Source organism: Dermacentor silvarum, chromosome 6 (assembly GCF_013339745.2).
Source record: "Dermacentor silvarum isolate Dsil-2018 chromosome 6, BIME_Dsil_1.4, whole genome shotgun sequence".
Classification (NCBI taxonomy): domain Eukaryota; kingdom Metazoa; phylum Arthropoda; class Arachnida; order Ixodida; family Ixodidae; genus Dermacentor; species Dermacentor silvarum.
This window is the reverse complement of record NC_051159.1, coordinates 148968507-148985601: the sequence shown is the minus strand read 5'-3', so window position 1 is coordinate 148985601 and position 17095 is coordinate 148968507. Positions and strand designations below refer to the sequence as shown.

At 47.7% G+C, this 17095-nt stretch overlaps 1 protein-coding gene across 1 annotated transcript in view; it reads left to right on the top strand.

Annotated features, from left to right (window-relative positions):
- Nucleotides 1–6791: 6791 nt before the first annotated feature.
- Nucleotides 6792–17095, top strand: part of LOC119456207 (methanethiol oxidase) — a 51600-nt gene continuing 41296 nt past the window's right edge. The window contains exon 1 of the mRNA XM_037717836.2: nucleotides 6792–6970. Coding sequence (XP_037573764.1) covers nucleotides 6964–6970 — 7 coding nt within the window. The 5' untranslated portion in view covers nucleotides 6792–6963. The remainder of the gene's footprint in view (nucleotides 6971–17095) is intronic.

Here is a 17095-nt window from a genome sequence, read left to right as displayed (position 1 = left end):
ACACTGATTTTACAGCAAGTTTTGCTACGCCACTGTCACGACTCAGAGTCGATGCGTTAGCTCCTCCTGAGAAGTGACATAAGGGGGTGGAGTCTGGTGCCTGGCTTTCGCCAATGGCCGCCGTGAATGAGACGGAGGCCGGATAAAACAAGGAAAGAGCAGTAATTTTATATGATGGCTCAACAACAATGCAAACTGGCGTAATTAAGTAGTAGCTGTGAAGAGGTTACAGATAACAGTAGAAAAGCGGCAATGGTAAAGAACAATTGTAACAATATAGGACATTTACGATGTATAATTGTAACATAAACAAATGAATTATATATGTATCTCGGTACAAGCTAAACTTGAAACAGTAATCGGGAAATACAAGATTTAGAGTCCACAGAATCAAAAGTGACATACAGTAAGCGCACTGACGGGGGGGTTCGGGGGTTGTAACCCCCCCCCCCCCCCCCCCCCCCCCTGAGGCCGAGTTAACCCCCTTTTTTTGAGTGCTGCAACTAAGATGTAAGACGCGCAATCTTCTGCACACTCGCAAACTTGCGCAAAAAGCGCATTTTTTTGACAATTTCCCGTGAAGAAATTGAAATTTGCGTACTGCGTACTGCGGTATACAGAGACGAAGCTTTAAGAGGATCAGCATGCCGGAGCGGTATGCTAAGCAGGTCACATCTTGTCAATCTAGGCACCCTCAGTCGAGTGCTGTGAAATGATGTGCCACCGCTTCCCATTTTTCCTGAGAGGTTTACTTTGCTACAAACGTCGCCGTGCACTGCGGTGCTTGTTTAGAAGTTTAGAATGCGATGACTTGGGGCAGTGTGATGTTTAGGTTAGAAACAGCAATGGTTTGCTTTATTTTGTCTTGTTTTACTCTCTGCGCTGCTTTTAATTTCGTGACGTGCGTGTTCTTCACTTTAGCATCCATAAATAACTACGTGTGGGAGAATGATAGAGCGAGGAACGCTTATATACGGCGTGAACTTCAGAGCGAATTTTTCCAAATACCAGTTTTCCGACTTGAAAAAAAAAAATTGCCCTGAAGAAAATAAAAGTAATTATGAAAAGAGAAGCCAATACCAAATGCATTTTTTATAACGCGATTTTCTCGAATATTGCTCGCTCGAGCTCTGATCGCTTACCTATTATATTCGCACCAAGCAGCAAGCCCGACAGCTGGCGTTGATTGCTACGTATGTAAGCTTAGTACGCAGTGAATGAGGAAGTGGGCCTGGCAGGGCTTTACCGCGTGACCACAGATATGTTCTAGTTTCCTTCGTCGAAAGCAATGCCGGCTCGGACATATACATAAAGAATAGGGTTAGGCATGTGCTGACACGAAGAACTCTGCACTGAACGTAAATATTCCAAAGGCACGAAACGTTCAGGTTAGATGTGTACAGGTTCATCGGGGCGAATCGAACGAACGATATGAATAACTAATAAAACGGGCCCGATCCAGCGGTTCAACTGCTGCTAACACACAGGGTCGCGAGGTGTTATCTGGCTTGCTCCTAATCTGATCTATTATTTCGCCTAAGGAGTAATGAACGTTCGACTAGATGCGCCCACGTGGCTGTAGTGGAAAGAGAGCCGCCTGACGCGGCCTCTCGGTTACGATGACTTCCATGCCAGTTCGGTCGCTCCCTGTGATACAGAAGTTCACGGTTGGTACTTGCTGTAAGTTGGTCCCTTGTGGGTACACAAATCCGCGGACGTGTGGCTGGTTTCATCGTATAGGAAGGTTTATCTATCTATCTATCTATCTATCTATCTATCTATCTATCTATCTATCTATCTATCTATCTATCTATCTATCTATCTATCTATCTATCTATCTATCTATCTATCTATCTATCTATCTATCTATCTATCTATCTATCTATCTATCTATCTATCTATCTATCTATCTATCTATCTATCTATCTATCTATCTATCTATCTATCTATCTATCTATCTATCTATCTATCTATCTATCTATCTATCTATCTATCTATCTATCTATCTATCTATCTATCTATCTATCTATCTATCTATCTATCTATCTATCTATCTATCTATCTATCTAATATTTTTCTGATGCCTCACAGAAAAAGGCTGTATAGTAGAAGTTCGTAATGCAGAGTAGGAGACGTCGGTGAAAAAACATATTTACATAAAACCAACCGAGCAAGCTAAAATAGCAGATTCAGAAAAAAAGAAAAGAAAAAGTGAAAAAAAAAATGCAGACATGGACAAAAGAGCAGCCATGCAGCGAATATCAAAGCGTGTTTTAAACAGGGAATGCATTTTTGGATGACTGCGAACGTTGGTCCACTAGAAATTCAGGCTTTACGATGCACTGCGTCGACTACGGATTCTAAAAAAAAAAAAAAACATTCAAAAAATAAATTTCAGGGTGTTACGTGCCGAAAAAAATATCATTATGAGGTGCACCACAATGGGGTACTCCAGATTAATTTTGCATTTCCTGTTTGATACGTGGTCGCAGTGGTTTCAGTCTGTCGAACCATCTCCTTCGAATGCGTGAAGTTGCCGCAGTCGAAAGAAAGAAACTTATGAATATTTATAAGAGATTAGACATTTCTAGGAGAAAATGTTTCGTGTCCCGCTCCACTCAGTCGTACGGGGGCGCGACAGCGCATGCGCAACACTATCAGCCGTAAAAATGGTTCCGTGAACGTGGCTTTCGCTCGCAGGCTCACCCCACCCTTAGGCAGCCTTTTATTAGTGACATGTCTGACGCGAAAAGATGCTCAGGTGGAGAAATTGCCAGCCAAGTCCGACAGGCTAACCCCGCCTGCAGCAACACCAACACCACTTGGTACAATGTGCACATAAGTGTCCATCAACATACAATGCTGAAGTATCTTCACACGTAAGGGATTCGTTTTATCTGACGGCTACGAAGTGCAACCACGACAAAAACTAGTCCCAGCGTATCACAACGCACCGAAGATAGAATAGAGGTATTCTCTCGATAGCTGGATTTACTACACCTCGTAAATTCCCCAAGCTCATTTACATCTCCATGCCAATGAGCCATCCGCCCAAATATCAGCATCAAATTTTCGCGAAACGAGATTCTTGATTTAGCCTGCAGGTGGAGACACGAGCGGCGACCACCCCGACAAAGATCCCCACGTCCTAAAACGGTTATCGCGCAACTCTCCTGACTGCAGCAATATTCGCGCACCATGTCACCCATGCCCAAAGCATACAACCAATACAACTGTCCCGAATTCCTCTCTGGTGCGTCAGCTGCAAGAAAATGCGACGAAACAGGACAATACGCTGCGCTATCTAGCTTCTGAATACGAAAGCTCGATGCATGTGACACCAACTCTAAACAATGGGCCCTCTTGCTAACACAGCTATTGCTACAACGAAACAGTCGTGTTAATCAGCGTGATTCAGGTCTCTGACGTCGTGGTCGAGCTTAGTCTGCAACACGGTGTAAGATATATACTGTTTAGATGAGGACTTCGCGAGACGCGATTGACCACATACAGTAGCAGTGGCGCGCGTCCGCCGGCCCGGTGACGGCAGCGGATACCTGTCAGCAGGACGACGCAACTTCAAGACAGAAAAGGTTTTTATTGGTTTAATATCCCGTTGGTATAGCAACTGGCGCTTCGCGGGAAATTTGAAATGATTGAGTGAGCGCGATAGTGAGTCACCGTGGTGACCCACCCACTATATAGGCGAAAGCGTGGGGGAGAGGGCATGCGCGCGTTCCTTGTCCGCGCAAGCTCTCGCCTGCATTCTAACTGAAGTTGCCTCGTTCGGCCGATAGGTATCCGCGGCCGTCACTGGGCCCATAGACGCGCGCCGTTGCTACTTTATCTGGTCTATAGCGTCTCGCAAGCAGGCCGAGAAGTGTCCCCACCTAAAGAGCATATATCTTGCACCGTGCCCTATTCTTTACCTCTCTTGTTTCTAAACGCGTCCTGACTGCGCACGCACACGCACACTACGCACTCGCGACGAACGTGTGAGTGCGTAGAAAAAATGTGTCGTGGTTGAAAGCCGGCTAAACCAAGTTTGTCGAGCGATAGCACAGTGTTGCTTGCTTTGGGAAATGACACAGACGCTGCTCGGCGCCGTCAGCAACTACCGCATCTACAATACACCACAAGACAACACACAGACGCTGCTCTGCGCACATTCATGCTGCGTCTCGCTTCAACGCGAACTAAGCGTCGAAAGTGCAGCGCATTCGAAGCTGCCAGCCCTCGGCGCACTTTGTCCACATCGCAGATCGCTTTGAACATGAGGCCCGCGCAACCGCGCACTTTGTCCACATCCCAGATCGATTTCAAGATATGGGCGCACACGCGGCGTACGCAGCAGCCGCCGGTAGTGGCAGGCTAAGTCCCAGTTTGACCTTGGCTGTGGGCTTGAAGGTCAGATTTACGAAACCATGCGTTTGATGGGTTTGTACCTGGAGTAGTAGAGCTATAGCTGTACAAAATCTTGGCTGTCTTAGTTGTCGGGAGCCAGGAAGCAGGAAAGAAGATAAAGTTTATTTCCTTCCTCCATGGTTGGGAGCACGGTCGGAAGTGCGTCAACAAACTCTAGAGCAACCGTCCCGGTGGCGCAGTCTACTTCGATTATACTAGAAGTATATTAGACTTAATAATGTCTTTTATTTCTTGATTATTAAATACAGTTTTTTTAGTCTGCAATGTTTTATATCGCTACATTGCAGTGCCGCAGTTACAAAAAAAAGAAAAGAAAAAAAAAGGGTCCGTACGATAATTCAGTTGTAAATGTGAGAATTTGCGTTTACAACTCCATTCGCCTATAAGTCTCGGAAGACTAGTATGTTTCAACTGGGTGTGTGCGAATATTAGAAATTTCGAATGCGAATGGAATAGTCCTTGCCCTACTATTCGTACTGCATTCGAGAATTCACTACTCAAATCTGTCGAATGTTCGTTTCGTTCGATTACTATAAGGGACAACAACAGTTCTTGCAGTGTACAGGTGAGAATGAATGACGCAAATGGAGAGTCTCTCGATGATTCTTGTTTATCACTATACCGCAGTAGTTGTGCAGTTGTTGTGAAGCCTGCGCGTGTGCCACGCGGAGAAGCCGATAGCACAGGTGGTGGTGGGGGCGGGTTGTAGCAACAGGCGGGTTTAGCCTGGCGATCAAGGCCGGCAATAGCGCCGCCCGACAGTCTCTTACAATATCACTGCGATGTTTCACCACATGTCCATCAAACCAGTCTCTCTTAAGAAACCGATAAGGAGCCGTGAAGTTTCTTGCGTGCTATAACTGACCATTCGGGGAACACAAGCTGTTGCAGGATAGCATTGTGCAGCGTGTCTCCATAGGGCGGGATAAAGTTCACTGTGCCAAACTGGTTTGCGAACCGTTATAAAATTTTATTTCTCCGAACCGGAACAGAACCGGAACGAAATCGAAGCGCACTGAACCCTAACCCGAACTCAACTGGTAATCCTTTCGGTTCGACACCCTGGTTTTAAGGGAGTTATTTCGCATTGCATATTTCGCATTGAATAAAGCTTTACGTGTGCGATATAGAGCATAATTCGCTTTACAATTGGGTTCGTTAACCAGGTTTGACTGTGCTTATCTTTAATGTTAAACAAAACTAACGCACTCACACACCCAGAGAGAGATAGACGCGCGCCTCTAACCTTCCAGCCACCGAAGTCGAAGCAATGCCATCGGGAAGCCAATTTCGGTCACTTGAGAACTGTATCAGGAAGGCGACGCCGCGGCCAGAGGACGCCCCGGTCCCTCCCTCACCTAGAGACGTCCCAGACCGGCCGGCCAGACGCACGACTAACGAGGAGAGAGAGGAGAGGGGCGTAGAACTCGATGCCCCTTTCCTGCCTACGGAGGAATGTGGTAACGCGGGATGGTCGCCACGGAACGTTACTGCACGCTTTCTAAGCAATTCTGGGCAGCGCTATAGTTGGGTAGCACAGCCGCCGTCGGACGTAACCTGAGCGATGAAGAGACATCTAATAGGCGGGGCTTCAGGTTACCAAACACTAAGGAGAAAACATTCGATGCTTTGGATGAAGGACGCATTAAGCTAGCACCATATGAGACACCCCAATCAGAAATATCCAACACATTCCGCAAGAGAACCAAACGCCACTTTTACAGCTTGATTCAAAGTTATCTTCCAGCTTTAAACAAAGTTTTCTTGCTCTTTTCCGGTGCAATGACAGCTTTTATTATTATTATTTTTTTTTCATAAGGCATGTTCGGACTAAGTGTGACAGTGACTGAACGTGTGAGCACGCACTCGCGCGCAACAACATGGCTGATCTACTGGCGAGTCCCATCAGCGACGGTGGCCTATTCACTGTCAGGAAATTCAGACGCACAATATTCAAAGTTTATAGGGCGAAATACCCGAGCCGGAATAAGAACCGTACGGTATATGGCATGGCCGGATTTAAGTTGGGGTATGATTCTCCTGATATCGCGTAGAAAGATGGGGAACCTCTTGCGATTCCAGAAGTGTAGTTCATGCTTGAACATGGAAAGTTTTGCTACGTTCAAGCACATTTAGCTCTTCCGAAAGCGTTGTTTGATACCACGGAGGCCTACTGCACGGAAATAACATAACGTGAGTGCAGCTGTCTCCTCCGTTGAGTAGGACTGCGCGTGCGTCGCCTATTCGCAGCTGCCGGGCCACTTCTCGTTGTTTTATCTCCCTCTCCACCCGACCTTCGTTCTCGCTTGCGCGAGGACGGGTAACGGCCAGGCCACGTGGTTGGGCGCTATCAAACAATCCGGCGGCGCTGCAGCTGCGTTTTGGCGCGCTCTTAAGGTGGCAGACACTGACGCCGATAGGAAGCGTTGCAGACAGGCAATATTTATTCCTGCGCGCTCTCGTTCGACTCGTCAGTCTTGTGTGGGGCATTCGAGCGCTGCCATTTGAAGACTTCAATAGCACCTACACGGAAGCATTATGGCAGGTGAGATGGGTTTCCCGACTACTGTTTTCTTTTCTTTGCGATGGAAAACAGGCTTTTTTTTTAAAACTGCACGACGACGACGACGACTAGCGCAGTTAAACTTGGAGCTGTAATAAATGTACCTCGACTGCGAAACACGACGCAGTCCCATTCCTGCTTTCCTGCGTGCTGGCGTGTCTTGTGTCGTGCATGGTGGGGCAGCCGCTTGTGAACAAGGTGTAGGAGCCCCGCCCCTTTTTTCGCGGGAGCGTTGCGGCGGTGAGAGTGTTCGCGTGCACGAATTGTGTTTTACGCGCGTTCAGAAGCTTAGGTTCGCGGAAATGCTCTTGCCGTGGCCTCCAGGAATCCATCGCGAATTGTCTCACGCTGCAATTATTTCGCTCGTAAAACGTCGTTCGCGTGTTCTTGGCCATTTTGTAGGGTTTAGGATAAATTTAGCAGTGCGAACCCATCCTCAGTTCACGGCGGTTAACTCTCCTTCGCCTGCTCTGTCAGAGAGAGAACTGTTGCGTTAAAGTGCCGTACTTTGTACACCTGACGCTTCCAGTTGACTGAAATGCCTGGAGCGAGCGTCGGAAGCGACTATTAATGCTTAAGCGGCACGGCTGCGCCGACATTGAGGGCGTATTGCTTTAAGCGAAGGCCTTTTCCTTGCTGTCACGGCTGAGTAAAAGTTTCCTGGTGCAGCCCACGCCTTGCAGTTTGCGACTCAAAGCGATAATTACCTCTAGACAGGAAGCATGTGATTAATGTGGCCTGCTCGTGGTCATGCTTGCGCCAATGCGTGCGTGCACCGGCAAAGAAACACGATTATGACTGATGTCTCTGTCTTCGTCGGCTCTTATCGCATCGTTCGTTCACTTTCACACACAGAATGGGACAGTTGCGTCAGTTGCTGCTTCGACAGCACCCTCCAGTGAGTCGCTTTTTCGCCGGTGCGCTCCCGCGGGATGTATACACTGACATCTATAGAGTAGGATGCACCGGATGATATTCCGTGTTTCTGTTAGGTGCCGAGTTCTTACGGATATTTCGGCAGCCAATGCACAGAAAACTTCACAGCCTTGTTGGAGTTTTGTCTGCCTTACTTTAACTTGGCAAGCAGTTAATGCGTCCAAGGATGACCGGGATGAAGCCATACCCACCACTGATTCGTGACATTATTTCGACATCGCATGACCGCCCCCTCCGAAGAGCAAAAGCTGCACGAGTCTCCTCCCTTGAACAATAATTTTACCGTGCGACACAATTATCGCTCCGTTTGCTTCCATGCTTGTCTTCAGCTTTCTCCTGTTTTCACTTGTGACTGCCACGTAACCGCAGCGTACTCTTGTGAAAATGTGTTTGCTTAGCCTAGCTACTGATGAGGGACCATGGCAACCTCCGCTTAACATCTCAGTCGTTACTGGTATGTTAAGCAAAGGCCAACTGGAAAGCAGATGCACGATTCGTGGTCTCTTCAGAACATTACCGACTTTTTATATTTGATTGACCTAGAGAGGCTCATGCTTCTAGGCGGATCACGATGTGTGACGGACATGCAGGTAAGCACAACTGCTTCGTGAAACTGTCATATGTCCGTTGTGTGTATGCGGTGAAATAGAAACCTTCTGACCAGAGACGTTTGTGAAGTCCGCGTGTATTTTTTTTCCCGACTTAGTGGTATTATGCATTGTGTTGCGTTTTACACACGATAAAGAAAGTCGTTTCGCCCGAAAGGCAAATCATGAACGATAGCGAAGTATTCGACAACTATCCAAATTACGGCTCGTAGTTTTATTGGCCATATATAAATTGCAGTAAACGTACCCTTACTAATAAAATTACCTAACATGTTGTCACGCGTCCGCAGGCAACCATGAACAATTCTCACCCGATGACAGCGATCACTCGCTGTCACAGCTCTGCCGTGTTGAAGGGAGCGAATGCTGCCTGAGCCACCTCGTTTCAGCCCGTCTCCGACACTTCAGATTACGCGACCTCAAACATTATCGGCACACGGAAAGAACAGCGCGCATGAAGCCACCAACCATCCTTAACTTTTGCCCCCGCCGTAGATTACCTCCAAGCCAGGCGCATACACATATGCGCGCTGAACTCGCAAAAGGCAGTGTACGTTAACGTAGACTGGGTTCTCACGCACGTGTATATAGGCACACCTGGAAATGAACGTACCCACGAACTCACTACTGCGCAGTCAAGAAAGGAAACAATACTGCACGCAGATCAAAGCAACGAAAAAGTCCATCACACGTTTTACCTTCAATTGTATACCCCTAATTCCACCGTGCTCCGTCACCATCCCACCTCACCTGCCGAGAAAGAAGTCATTTTACAGCGCCTCCAACTTGGAGTCATACCACACATCGTGGATCATTGGCGAGAGCGTCCCCAGAACTCCCAGAAACAAGAGGAAAGGCAACAGCACAGAAGCGGCCGATGCGGCACATCTCCTTTCGAAGTGCACTGCCACAGAAGACATTCGAAGAAGGCACCTTCATCGACGCCTACTATCACCTGTTGACCCGGAGGGCCTCCGGGCATGAGTTCATGGCCCCCATTTTAATTCACTGGTCCCCTATATCGGTGATTCCGGTCTGGATTGACTGATATAGCAGATGCGAAACCAACCTAGACCCGGATGCCAATATTTGATTATTAAAGTAAAGACGTTTTCACAAGATACTCCGCGCGGACAGCCATCCGCAGCCACTACCCAGCTATACGGAAGACGCATACTATATTGCCCCATAGCGTACCCTTGCTCTCGTTACCTCCAGTATTCGGCGCACATCAAGCCATCCTTTTCAGCTCACCGTCGCACAATCTTATCGCAATTGGGATTTACACGGACCATGATAACGACGGCGAAACTTTGCCGGTAGTGTCCATACAATTGCTAATGCAATTAATCCACGATTAAGATACTCCCTAACGCGCAATTTGAGCGCAGCTGTATGCGTGCTTTCATTTCGCGATATATTGGCTGGCGCGGACAATCTGTCCCGTGCGGCACGTTGCAAACGGAGCGAAGTGTGACGCGACGGCCTCGCTAATCGCGAGATCGCGAGAGGAGGCGCGTGGGTGACGCGTGGGCTTGATTCACAGCAGCAGCCGCCGCAGACAACCTCCGCTCATGCAGCGCTTTGTTTCCATACAAACAACGCGCGCTACTCTGGCGCCATATCGTACCAGCGCCGCAAAGCCCCTCGTGCGCGGCACTGCGCTTTTTTTCTCACGCTCTCGCCATACCCTCCTCCGCCTCATGGATCCTCCTCCTGGCGCTCTGTTCGCTCTCGCCGTTTTCTTCCTCCCCCTGCGCTCCACGTTCGCTCTTATCTGTGGCTGTGTTCGTTCGCGCGGTTACGCCTACGCTCGCCGCAGCAACGGGAACTTAAGAGCTGTCGTGTCATGGTTGGAGTGTCAATTTCCAGAAAGGACAAATTAACAAAAGTTGTTTGCTCCTCCTCCAGAAAGTCAAGTCCCGTGTATTGACATTTACAATGCTTTTCTTCGACTTTCTCAATCTTCATCAAGACAACGCGAATGATGATGGTTCTTATTGCGGACAGAACACGGCAACATAGGTTTGAGTCTTTCCGCTGCAGAGAAACTCATTGGGTTACGTTCAAAGGTTGTTTGTAGATTCCTAACCTTGTCACCGCACTTTGCCCAGTTACGTGTACTCCTACATTTTCTTTCTCAAAGATAAGCTGTTCGAAAACAGGCAGGCTGACGGGGACACCATGTACTCCTATGCGGACGCGACTACACCGATCGATTCTCGTACACAACTACCAGAGACAACCACAATTACCGATTTCATGGTAGAACGATGACCGAAGTCTGGCTTCCACATAGCCCCGTCTTCCATATACGCCGACATGCATCGGTGTTCGCTGTCTGCGTCTGCAATGTTTCCCGCAGCGAAAGCGCGTGCAATTGCAGAAGGGCCATCAACGGCTCGTTAAGCGTAGCGCGGCCAAAGGAAGAGCGATGATGATAATAGCCGGTTGCTATACTGTGAAAAAAATTCCCGACCGGAGCCTGTAGCCACCACACGTATTTCGTCCAGGCTATCAACGAGCGTGCGCCGTCGCGTCGCAGCTAGGGGCACAGTGGCGATGATTACCAGTCACTAAATTTTGGGATGCTGGAGTCGCCACTAATGTTCGGGATATTGCAGTCGCCACTAATTCCGGTGTGTTCTCCGGAGTGGCTGCTGGCACAACCCAATTGCTTCGCCACCTCTACATACCGACTAGAATAAATTTCACCTCTTGTGCTTTCGGCTTGCATTTGTTTCTTACAAAAAGTACTAGAGGGAGCTTTTGGCGCTTATGTACACGGAACCTGCAAGTATATAGCGGCTCAGCGGCTGTCCAGACGACCACTGCGTTGAAGACCCAGCCTTTAGCACATAGCTTCACTAGCCGTGCTTTTGAAGCATGGCTGGTAAAATTGAGCCAGTAAAACACCACCGATGTAGGTAAATTTAAAAGCCAGTAATGAAAAGATCGAAACCTTCGTTATTTGTTGCTGCGGGCTTCATCCACAAATATTAGAACAATATATGCTGGTCATTGATAATGTAGCGCCTTAAAATGGAGACTGAGATTAAAACCAGGTTGACCTGAACACAACGCAAGTAGTACAGCAGTATGGACAACATATAACTAAAGAAAGGCCCGGCTACATTGCGCTATGCCGCACTCAATTATTGCAGTAACGCCATAAGTTCCACTAGAGGGGCTGTGTGGTCTACCAACAATTGCTATGATAGGGATCACGAGTGATGTGCTTCTAAACGAAACTAACACAAGCACGGGATGGGACGATGAACCTTATTCAGAAACGGAACAGGGATACTTTAGACCTTTTGCTTTCCAAGTCATTAGGAACCATAACGCAGAGAGCGAAGTGTAGCGAACGCAAGAACCAAGCCTGATGCAAGAGCCCCCCCCCCCCCCCCCCCCCCCCCCCCAGGCATCTATCGGCCCTCCTCAAGTGATTCCAATGAAATCATGTCTGCCTAATGGAATCGAAAAGCATAATACATAGTCCAGTGTTAGTACGTAGAGTGCGACGAACTGTTCAATGAACCCTTGCATATCATAGCCGCTTTCCATTTGTGGGGAGCTTCACTGGGCGCCGTCTGATGACGGGTGTCATCAGAGCAAGGCTGATGAGACGGCAGCACGTCAACTGTTTAGTTTGCATTAGTTTATTTGGTCAGACGGGGGTAGGCGCACGGAGCGCTCTTGCGGGGCCTTTATCCGATCACTGCACAGAGAATGAATGGCCAAGCAAGATTCAGTTGGAGCTCGCATCCCACGTAATTTTACCGTGGTCTCCGCCTGTATTTCACATGACGCAATACCATCCCTCAATGCCATAAAATCCCGTTAACACCTTGTTATATATGCTCTACAATAACATGAATTCAGAATGCGATATGCTATGACGGATTATTTGATGACGATTTTTTTGATATGCTACATTGTAGGCAACGCTGAACTGTGTTCCATGCGCTCTCATATAGGTGACGACTATACAGGCGAATAAATTCCTTTCTAATCGAATATGGCGCGTTGCAGTAGTGTAAAACAATTTTCTGCGTAGAATATCTCGCACGACAGGTCTGCTCAACTGCCTTTTTAAATATCATGCTAAGAGCCCAGGAACATGACGGGCACCGACAGTGATTTCAATTGTTATGTATTTGCACAAAAGAGGCAGCTGGTTTAACGGCAAATTTTTAATCGTTTCAAGACTGTACCCCACCGGGTTTGCCTCACACATGAGGTCAGCGGGAGTCCCCTGAAAAGATTCACGTAAGCGCTATTTTCGCTCATGGAAAAAAAAAAAAAAACATTCAGATAATTGAACCATGTAGAGCGTGGGTACAAATGGGTGTGAAATGGGCAGACCATTGATCACGGAGTAAAGCCTCCACAAGACCTACGAATGGAGGTTGCTTTCACGAATCTAAGGGCAACGCTAAGTCCGCTGTAGATTTTCACGATTTTCTGTATTTGTTCTCAAACGCTGAATACTAACGGCATCATGCAGTGCAAAGTATCCCTTTAGGAATCTCGCGTTGACATCTCAGCGCCAGTGCTAGTTTAAAGTAATGAAATTCAAAAGTATTTTCACGTGTTTGGGCAGTTATTGTACCGAAAAGATTTCTGGAAGACTAGCTATAGGATGAGCCTCTGCATTTTCTAGAATGTAATGTACTCATCGATTACTGGTAATCTAGTCCCGGACAAACGATGTTACAATTCCTCATGTTCACGGTGAGCTAGGTGCGGGAGCTTCAGTACGCTGTGACGTTACAACTCTCCTTACAATTCTTTTTCAAGGCTTATCAAGCTTCATTGCACCATAATGAAACATGCATATGCAAACACCGACCAAACTAGACTTAGTACCGCAAATGTTTTCGCCGTTCATTGTTGCAAATGTTCACTTTCAAGCCGAACTTGTTGCTGTTCCGAAAGTGTCGTTTACCACTCAAGCTGAGTTAATCTTCCTATTGTCTTCGTTGAAATTGGCAGCGCGCGTATCGCAGTAACGCGAGAGAAACCGCGAACCGATTTGAAGGTAACGGAAAAGATAGCAAGCTAAACAGAATTGCGTCTGGTTTTCCACTCTGACGGCTAAGCGGAAAGTCTGTTCGACGTGCTTGGGAGATACTACGCATCCTGTCACAGCCTGAGGGACCGGTGGCCCGTGCTGCGCAGCTTGCGCGTGCCTCGAACCAAAAGAGGTAAACAATGTATTGCAGACTAAGCTCGACCACGGCGTCAGAGACGTGAATCACGCTGATTACCACGACGGTTCCTTAGCGAGAGGGCCCATTGTTTAGAGCTGTGGCACATGCATCGAGCTTTCGCAGTCAGCGGCTAGATAGTGCAGCGTGTTGTCCTGTTTCGCCGCATTTTCTTGCAGCTTGCGCACCAGACAGGAATTCGGGACAGTTGTATGCTTTGGCCATGAGTGACATGGTGCGCGAATATTGCTGTAGTAAGGAGAGTGGCGCGATAATCGTTTTGGACGTGGGGGTCTTTCTCGGGTTGGTCGCCGCTCGTGTCTCCACCTGTAGGCTAAATTGGGTATCTAGTTTCGCGAAGGTTTTATGGTGATTGATGGTTTATTTGGGCAACTGGCTCATTGGCATGGGGTGTAATGAGTTTGGGAAATTTACGAGGTGTAGTAAAACGAGTTATCGAGAGAACCTCTTTTGTATTCGGTGCGTTGCGAGACGCTCGGCCTAGTTCTTGCCGTGGTGTTCTGTAGCCCTTCGTAGCCATCAGATAAAACGAATCCTTCTCGTGTGAAAATACTTGAGTTGTATGTTGATGAGCACTTGCGTGCACATTGTACCAAGTGTTGGTGGGGATGCTACAGGCGGGGTTAGCCTGGCAGACTTGGCCGGCAACTTCTCCGCCTGAGCATCTTTCCGCGTCGTAATATCAAGTCGATCCGTCCAGTCCCTCGCAGAAATGTGAGCCGGATTCGTGACACCCTCTTGCGCACTGTTTGCCGTCATTCTGGGACAGCTAAATGTTCACGTTAGTGAGGAAACCGAAGTTTTCTCGTGCGGTCCAGAATCCTCTTCCAAACAGGAGCGCTTGCAGAACGAGGTGATGTACTCTATCGCCCACTTCGTTGCAGTCAGTGGAGGAGCAATTAAGGAGCACGGTGCAGGACAATAACTATTTGTCGAGCCCACTACACTACTCATCGACTGAAGTGTATCAACGCTAGAGCTCGTGTGTGCGTGTCTGCGCTCGTTTGCTCACTTCCTGATGAAAGTGTGGAAATCGGACGACGAATATTGCCTACGTATTGGATATCTTAAAATGAAAGAATACATTATTGAATGAATCAAATCAATGACCCTAGCTGATTCAATTCACTTTTTGCGAACTTAAAGGGGCACAGACGATTTGTCGTCAAAATCGGCATTCGTGGTTGAAAGTGACTGCCATTTCGAAGTGCTGGTTATTACGCAGCCTGTTTGGTTGATTGCCATGGATACACTTGTTCTTCAGCTGAAATATGCCAGTGAAGACTGCAACTGCCATGCAATATACCGGTCCTTAATTAAAATTTTTGTGGTTCCATCGCAGTGTAAATTGCGCTCGTCATTGAAATTTAACGGAGTAAATGGTATGGGGTTGACGGATGTGATGTTCCACCTGCTTATGATATACAAGTGTAATTTGTATTCATGCAACTTCTTGTTTTGAAGCTTTGACCCTAATTTCTGGGAATTATTTCCCGCTGCGCTTTCGAGTATGCTTTCAAGAAATCTTTATGGCTGGTGGTGAATTCGGCAAAGAATGACACTCGGTTTCAAATAAGAACTCAAATTAGGTACACATATTGACATAACCCTTAGATCTAGGAATTGCTCACTTTCAGAGTGTACTTAAGTTACGCTAAGTGAATAAACCTTGTTAAATAGCGCACCAAAGATCTAGTTCTGCCACAACTTAAAAAAAAAATTGGCGCTGTTTCGCACTAGTGGCGCAAAGACTGGGCAAACAGCGATGCTGGCAGTCCCACCTAGCTTCGTCGGGAAACGCTTCTCGTGCGATCCGCACCGCAGTCTCTCGCTTTTCGCAGTCGCGCACGAAGCTAAGCGTAGACAAGTTCGTGTCCAACCCGACTATCACACACTCGGCAACTGTGTCCAAACTCACTGTTCAGAAACTCGCGGGCAAACCGTCCATCGGCACCTCCCGTGGCTCTTCCGCACTTGCCGCTGGAAATCATCACTTTGGCGACGATTCTGGTTACTCAAACGGGTTTGCTAGCTATCGCAGGATCGAAACTCTGGATCGTCTGCCATTCGCTGTCGTTTAGTCGCCGCTTCGCCGGCGCGATGCTCCGAATCGGCCCGAAGTCGTTTCACCCGCTCTCAAGTTAGTGGCGCGCTCTTTCGCGCCGCGCTTCCTCTTCCTCGGGAGTGAAGGTCTTCGGTAGCCCCATTTCCCTCCGCAGCGATGTCGACGCGACGGCGACGCCGAGCTATATACAGGGTGTTTCAGCGAACACTTTCAAAAATTATTCAAGGTTGCCTGTGGCAGATAGCACAATTCTAGTTCATGAGCTGGTCTACTCGAAGAGGCGGACATTACTTGCACAAGAAATTGAAATGCATAATCGAATAATTAACATAAATTCACTAAATAAGTTAACTAATTACCTGATGGTTCATATTGCAATTTACAAATTGTAGCCGTGGAGTTCGCAAGGCGGATCCACTTGGAACGAATTCTCGGTATGACAGCAGTTTCGAGGTATCAATTCCCAAACTTTGCGGAGAAATGCATTGGCGTTTCAGTTAATTTCTTAACAAAACGTTGCTTTATGCATTCACACACAGAATTAACTGGAACGCCAATGCATTTCTCCGCAAAGTTCGTGAATTATTATCTCGAAACTGGTGTCATCCTGAGAATTAATTCCAAGTGGATACGCTTTGCGAACTCCACGGCTACAATTTGTAAATTGCAATATGGGCCCTCAGGTAATCAGTTAAAAACTTAATTAGTAAATTTTTTTATTAGTTGATTAGGCATTTCAATTTTATGTGCAAGTAACGTCCCCTTCTTCGAGTAGACCAGCTCATTAACTAGAATTGGGCTATCTTCCACCGGCAACCTTAAATAAATTTTGAAAGTGTTCGCTGAAACACCCTATATATATATGTAATTACATACCCCACGGGAACCTGACGCCACGGCGCCGACCAATCCGCATGGCGTGCATGGTGACGTCATGGCTAGGCAGAGCTAAGGCGAAGTGGTGCGGCGCGCGCGATGACGTCATGGCTTGGCTCCCGCAGCTGTTGCGAGGCTCGGCGCAGCTGGTGCGAGGCGTTGCTAGGTGACGCACGTGACGTAATCACTCGGCGAGGGTTTTTCGGCGTACACCTAACGGCGCAACCACCGGTTTAAACAGCCACGGTGGCCGCATTTCGATGTGGGCGAAATGCGAAAACACCCGTGTACTTCGATTTAGGTGCACGTTAAAGAACCTCAGGTGGTCAAAATTATTCCGGAGTCCCCCCCACTACGGCGTGCCTCATAATCAGATCATGGTTTTGGC